Source organism: Tenrec ecaudatus, chromosome 4 (assembly GCF_050624435.1).
Source record: "Tenrec ecaudatus isolate mTenEca1 chromosome 4, mTenEca1.hap1, whole genome shotgun sequence".
Lineage (NCBI taxonomy): Eukaryota > Metazoa > Chordata > Mammalia > Afrosoricida > Tenrecidae > Tenrec > Tenrec ecaudatus.
The window spans coordinates 40778910-40786236 of record NC_134533.1 but is presented as its reverse complement, the minus strand read 5'-3'; the positions used below and the strand labels follow the sequence as shown (position 1 = coordinate 40786236).

The 7327-nt window shown below is 43.5% G+C and overlaps 1 protein-coding gene across 1 annotated transcript; it reads left to right on the top strand.

The window, feature by feature from the left end:
- The first annotated feature begins 2630 nt into the window (after window positions 1-2630).
- On the top strand, window positions 2631-4548 carry FSHB (follicle stimulating hormone subunit beta). Its single transcript, XM_075548391.1, has 2 exons — window positions 2631-2789; window positions 4318-4548. Exons 1-2 carry the CDS (start codon window positions 2631-2633, stop codon window positions 4546-4548), a joined length of 390 nt encoding a protein of 129 aa, XP_075404506.1.
- The last annotated feature ends 2779 nt before the right edge of the window (window positions 4549-7327 follow it).

Below are 7327 nucleotides of genomic sequence, written 5' to 3'. Positions count from 1 at the left end.
TCAGATCCTTTCTCATTATCAACATTACAACCAGACTAGTCTGAACAAGTACCGTTTCTTAGACTGTTGCGATAGCACCGTAGTAAGTCTTCCTATGAGTACCCTTTTCTCCTACACTGCGTTAGGAACACAGCAGTGAGAGGCGCCCCTTTAAACTTCAGGCACATCTTGTCAAAGGAAGCCTGGTGGCCCCGTGGATTACTCCTTACGTTGATACCTGTAAGATCAGCAGCTCAAGCCACCAGCTACACGTCGGAAGATGAGCCTTTCTGCTCCCGTCAAGACTGACAGCCTCGAGTCCGATCGATTCTGCCCGATAGGGTCTAGCAATGACTGCCATCGCAGAGTAAAAATGAAAGTCCTTACATTGTTCTAAAAGATTCAACTTTTTTGGACCCCTGTTACTTCTTGGGGAGCCTTGGTGGTGTAGTGGACTGGTCTTGGCCTGAGACCCGAATGGTTGGCAGTTAGAAATCACCAGCAGCTCAGCAGGAGAAAGACAGGGCTCTCTATTCCCATAAATAGTTACGGTCTTAAAAACCCACAGTGGATCACTATGCATCAGCATTAACTCGATGGCAGTGAGCTAGTGACTTCTCTGACCTCCTCTCCTAATATTCCTGCAACTGTTCTTTTGCTCCAGCCCCTGGACGACTTTTGCAGTTCCTTTAATTTGTCAGGCACAGTTGCTTCGAGACTCTTTGTACCTGCTCTTTTCTCGGCCTGGCACACTCTTCCCCAGAACACCATCTCCCTTATTTCATGTCTTTGCTTAGATCTCACCTTTTCTCTGAGGCTAACTCTGACCGCCTGTCCTAATTCCTTAGGACTGTTATAACACATCTCCCACGCGTAGGTGGTTCGACAGAATAGAAACTCACAGTTCTGGATGGTAAGGGTTCAAATTCAGGTCTCAGGCATTTCGGTTAGCCCTGGGCTTATGGGTAATCCTCAGGCGCATCTGTGTCCCTACCTGAGTGTTTATGTCTAAGCTGCTGCTTATCTTACTCTGAAATGATGAGCTGTAGAGCCCACCCGACTTGGGCGTGATCTAATTAGCATAATGCAAACTCCTGTTTTCAATCAGGGTTGCATCATAGGAATAGGCTAGGATTCTAACATGGATTTTAGGTAAATACAATGCAATTCACAGTGGGCCTACCTAATATTTTCTGCCGTATCCTGAAATGGCTCTCCTTTTTCTTTCTTGAAAATACTAACATGCTAGGTTATTTGTTCATTCAGCTTGTGTACTGTCTATGATTTCCCTCTCCTATTAGATTATAAGGCCCGCCAGGTAATAGATGTGCATTTTATTTGCTAGTCCTAAGAACCAGAAAGAGTGCCTGACATATGGTAGATGTTTATAAATATTTGTTAAACCAAGACCCCTTTAGTGTCCAAGGAGCTCACAGTCTACTCAGAGAAGCGTAAACAGAAATGATTGCGAACATAGGACCAGGCCAAGGTGTGCCGATAGCTCTAAGATGGTGAGGAAATGTCCGTCATGTCCTGCCCTAAACTGTAGCGCTGGAAGGTTGGAGCATTCACCAGGAGTGCGATAGGAATGGGAAGAGACAGAGAAAGCAAGCACATTTCAGGCCGGAGGGACACAGCCTGCAAAGATCAGGAGAACCGAATCAGGGAATCAGCAGTTCATTAAGCGCGTTACCAGTCGAGCAGCCAGCTCTTGCTAAAATATCAAAATCTAAGGTTTGCGATTAGGGCTCCGGGACGTGGGAGGTAAAGAGATACCGTTTAAACTGTAGCTCAGAGTCAGATCACGAAAGGCCTTGTCTTTGTTTGGTCTTTCACAGCTTTCTGTCTAGCCTCCACACCACGCATTAGCCATATCCAGTTGATGGGCCTTTTAAAGGGAGACAAAGCAATACTTGGTAAAGGATCTGGGGTTCCCTGAATGTAAGACACAAAAGAAAAACTCATTTAATTTTACAAGGTAAAAGAGTGGGTGTGTTAGCATATCAAATTTAATCTGTAGCCAATCATCATCTCTGGTAACATTCTTAATTCCAGCTCCGCTGCGTTTAGACTACTTTAGTGAGCCTTGATCTCCCTGTCTGTCTAAACACTGATTCACGCAGCAGCAGCTTCAGGCGAGCATTGCTCCCGTTAATACCCAGCAAATCCACAAGGTCTTCCTTGCACACGATTTTGTATAAAAGGTGAGCTTTTATACCAAAAGGATGAGCAGTTGATAGCTTTCCCCAGGCAAGGCAGTCAACCACTGGTAAGTCTTGGATTTTATCAAGTGGTTAACTTTTGAAATGACAGTTTTGGGTTTTTTTTTTTCTGTAAGTACCTAGAGAACAAATCTAGAGTTTTTGCTACCATTGCATAGCAGTTATGCTTATTAATCCAGCCTTTTAAACATGGATAATATAGTTTGGTATTATCAACTACATATGATATTTCATTCTGTTTTGAGTTATGCTATGGGTTTCTAAGAAGGAATAAGAGGAAGCAAGGGGAAAAGAGACAAAAATCATGCAGAAGCAAAATGGGATGGGGGAGGATAGGTCCCCAGATTATTTGGGGTTTGATTAACCTACACATAATGCCTTGGGCTCATGGTTTCTAACATGCCCTCATTGTTTGCCTCCCAGGCCAGCATGAAGTCCATCCAGTTTTGCTTCCTTTTCTGTTGCTGGAAAGCAATGTACTGCGGTGGCTGTGAGCTGACCAACATCACCATCGCAGTGGAGAAAGAGGAGTGCCGTTTCTGTATAAGCATCAACACCACCTGGTGTGCAGGCTATTGCTACACCCGGGTAAGAGCTTGCTTTGCTTTGCTTTGCTGACAGGGAGCACGGTGCCTGTCCAAGGCAGGCGTCATTAACATCTCATTATCAATATCTTCTTTCTCTCAGCTAATAGCCACGAGTCCTGTAGACACCATTGTCTGAGTTGTCGTTAGGGTGAATTACCATGGTATCATTTCAATGTTTGGGCTTGAACTTGGGTTGGGTAAATTTAGGGCCCTCTTGGATTGAGATGAAGGATCATTTCACTAATCTGAATTTTTAAAGAGAAAGCACACTAAGTATTATGTACAGAGAAATAACACATAAACATAGATCTGAAATCATAACCTATATTAATATACTACAGGTAAATGATTAAAATGTAATCGTGAAGGAGTTACGATATTCTCAAGAAGTCAATTGCCATAATTGAGGCCATGTTTCTGTAATGCAGAGTGCCAAAATATATTTCTAAACTACATAAACAAAGAATCAAGTTATTTAAAATGGTCATTTTACTTTTAACTGAATACAAGTGCGAGTTAAGATGCTGGAGAAGAGTCAATCCTCCTAGACTACTGGAAACAAAGAGTCGATAAACCCAATCCTGACTTGCTGCTGTTAAGCAAATGAGGTTGCGGAAGCATAAAAGCATTTGACTCAATTCTCACAGCTTCTTTTCATTAGTCCAACTAAAGAGATAATTCCTTATATATATATATTTTCCCCTACGGAACCAGCTTATCTATGCAGAATTTAATTCTATAAACTAAAGTTGAAAAATAGTACTTTGTAATGCACTAAACTTCATAGAATTAGCAAATAATTTGATTAATCAAACTCTAGTTAGATTGCACCAGGTTGGAATGTTTTTAAATCAAGTACGCTAGAAGACCCAGTTTCTTTTCTTACTGAAATAAAATTTTTCACTAGAAAATGTTGGGATAAACTTTTCTTCCTGGATTAAACTTATATGCAAAATATGGTATAACTTTAGAAATCAAGATCTCTACAAAATATACAGCACTGGAAGGTGGGGGTTGAACGTGTGCGAGGAAATGGAATGTTGCAAATCTGAGTTGAACATCTTCCCAAACATTAACACTTATGATATTTTTCCACAAGCACACAGGGACAGGGTACCAGGGGATCGTTTTTTTCTGAGAAATTAAAGTCCAGTGCTGTGTACTTTAAAGTGTCATTAATAGAATTTTTGAGTGCTGGGAAGAAGTCAATTCTAATTTCTAAGTCATATTTCCCTTTTCATCTTTTTTCATACTCTAATTCAAATTTCCTTCAGGGCTTGAGAAATAATTAATATTTTGATATAGCAGCAGAGTAAGAAAAGGAAAGATGTATTTTCCCGAAGAGTTCCAAAATAATTAGGCAATGTCATGTGGAATAATTTGTGAGGTCATGTTTCCTTGATTCGAAATTCTGTAAGTGGATCTGAATAGGTAATCATTAGAGCAAGCCATCCCTGTTTCATTTGTCTGCTCGCAACAGAAACTTCTAGAATACTGTAACCTAATTCTTCCCTTCTTAAACCCTTCAGGACTTGGTATATAAAGACCCAGCCAGGCCCAACACCCAGAAAGTATGTACCTTCAAGGAGGTGGTATATGAGACGGTGAGAGTTCCCGGCTGTTCTCACCATGCAGATTCCCTGTACACGTACCCGGTGGCCACAGAATGTCACTGTGGCAAGTGCGACAGCGACAGCTCTGACTGCACCGTGCGAGGCTTGGGGCCCAGCTATTGCTCCTTCAGCGAAGTGAAAGAGTAAAGAGCCATGGACATCTCAGACAGTCTATCGGGGTCCTGCGGACAAGACATCCAAAAGGTCTTTACATGGACACTATGCCCAGGTTGCAAACCACCGTGGGCCACGGGGCCACCAGACCGGACCGCTGTTTGTTCTCCGAGCATGAGTGGGGGGCTCCAGGAGTTGAAAGCATCGAGGCCAGGATCCTGTCACCACTCCCACCTCTCTCTCTCAGTCGGAGCCAAGTGTTTCATTCAGTCTCAGCTCACGGACTCTTGGGTGCTTTCCTGTTTAAGAATCTTCTTAGAGGTTCTCTAATGCAATTGTTTCCTCTTACAGGTAGGATGCCAAGTGTCACAGGAAGAAAAGTACAAATAAGGGATGTTACAGATAGAAAGATAAATATGTAAGCATATGTCTATCTATTCATAGCGGAGCTACCGTCATCTCGAAAGGCCAATTGCAATAATTGAGGCTATGTTTCGGCCGCCATGCAGTGAAAGAACTAGAGGCAGCCCTGACTCCTGCTAGATTGTTGGACCCCAAGCATGGTTTCTCCTTTGTGCTTAGAGCCACTGTGCAAGCACTCTGCCTTGAATGCAGAAGGAAACCAACCATGGTTTTCTTAAAGGAAGTAAACTCGGAAAGGTAGGCATGAGCAACCATAGAAACAGGAGGTGTGAGGCGGGGCTGATAAAGCTGTCCCCAGCAACGCCAGTCCACGGAGGGTACCATGGAGTTCACTCCCACTCCCCCCGCTTCTGTCCTCTTCCTCGGGCTGTGGGGAGAGACAGGGATGACCAGAACTCAGGATTCCCACGCTATTTCTAGCAAGTCCGGCAGGAAAGACAAGAAATGGTGGTGTATTTCTAGGCCACTAATCCCCATCAGGACCACTATTTCAAAGTTGTTCAACTTCTGCAAAACTCCCTTTGGAGAAGGGAGAAAGGATGGTGTCCTGCCTTCCAAGCTGGATCCTACTTTCTTGGGGGAACGGGGTCTTGAAAGGAGGTTTGAAAGCAATTTGGGCAATTTAACAAGTTCATTTAACCTATCTCCAAATACATGTGAATAGTGTCATAACTCTTTAAAAAAACTATTTATCCTAGTGGATCATCTCAGTCCTGTTTATGGTCTGTGTTTGCCTAAGTCAAAGACTTCTTTCAAAAATGCGGATATTTTATGGCTTGATTTCTTTTAAAGATGTTAACTCTCTCAGGCACTTGTTCCCCATTTTGTGTAACTAATTTATTTTAAAATCTTATTTTTTTAATAAAGATGTTAACCAACAGCTATAATTTTTGGTTATTTCTTGTGTAAGTATGTGCATATATTTTATAAATCATTTTATTAGGGCTCATACAACTCATCACAATCCATACATACATCAATTGTGTAAATCACCTTTGTACATTCATTGCCCTCATCATTCTCAAAACATTTGCTCACCACGTAAGCCCTTGGAATGGGGTCCTCATTTAATATGTGCATATTTATAACATCAGTAGAGATTCATCTGTGGGTATATTTATACTATTAGTAGAAGAATATCTGAAACTACATTTCCCAAGGGTTCTGTAACTATTACCTTCCCTCACCTTTGAAATAATGGTAAAAGATTCATGTTTTTCTAAAACATGTTTCTTCATTCGAGTTTCCCTTCATTTTATAACGTCATCATTTCCTGTTACGGTGGCAACAATAGAAATAAGAGAGAAGCATCTCATGGGTGGGGTCTTGGACGCTAGTATATTTCTCCATTTTTTCAGATGCAAAAACTAACGTCTAAAGGTGTTAAGTGACTTACTCATGCTCACCAAGATTTTCATGGCAGAACCAGTCTTAGAACCCTGGCCCACGGTCCTCTCCCTTGACGGCTCCTCCAGACTAAGGAGCCGGTTTCTCCAGGCTTGAAACTAAAGGACAGTAGTGATGATCATTGATGCCGGTCACATGTGGCCTCGGGCGCGGTTGAGCGCTATATCCTCCACACTATGTTGACCCGCTGAGATTAATGACTTGGCATCTCAATCCCAACTCACGGAGGTTCCAGGGATGTAGTTTGCCAGGTTTATCTTCCAAGATGCCTCCGCATGTGTTCAAATCGCCAGTATTTCAGTTCGTACCCAGATTGTCCTCAGTCTCCACGTGGGAGGAGTCCGACGCTGAAGTCCTTGTTTCCTTAGTGGCCTCGCGCTGCTCCGCTGGCCTCTCCGCTTGCTCTCAGGCGGCGACAACTCCAGGGCAGTGGGTTTGGTTATAATGGGAACACCACAAGTAAGCGGCCTTAAAAAGCATCACTGTCTTTTCTCACAGCTCAGGGAGCTAGAAGCCCGAATGCTGGGCCCTGTCCCTGGGCACGGCTCCTTTCCCTGGCAGCTCTGGGGAAGATCCTGTCTCCTTCCCGCTTTTGCTTTCTCCGTTCAAGGACAATGCCATGTGGCGTGGCATCTAGGGTCCGCCGGCTCTGCTTACTCTGCTCTGCTCAGTGTCTCGAAAGAGATGAACTTAACCTACCTCCTATGCGAAGACTGACGTGTTAGTATAACAAAGAAGCCCCATTCTCAACTGGGATCATAAACACAGCAGTGGGGGGAGGATTACAGCACATATTTCGAGGAGTAAGTCCATCGAGTAAAGTCTAACTGATGGCAGCGACATAGAGGTTCCTAGGCTGCATTCTTTCCGCCCCAGACTCTTGGTGGCGGCAGAACTGAATGTCCACTGCTAACAGAAAGGCTGAGACTTGGACTTCACCACCAGCTCCATGAGGGAAATCCGAGGCAGGCAACTTCTTCCG

What these genes read in the sequence shown, in the direction of transcription:
- FSHB (XM_075548391.1), top strand. Translation starts at nt 2,631, where the DNA reads ATGAAGTCCATCCAGTTTTGCTTCCTTTTCTGTTGCTGGAAAGCAATG. An exon ending in CAGGCTATTGCTACACCCGG is followed by an intron (nt 2,790 to 4,317) that starts GTAAGAGCTTGC and finishes TAAACCCTTCAG; the next exon opens with GACTTGGTATATAAAGACCC.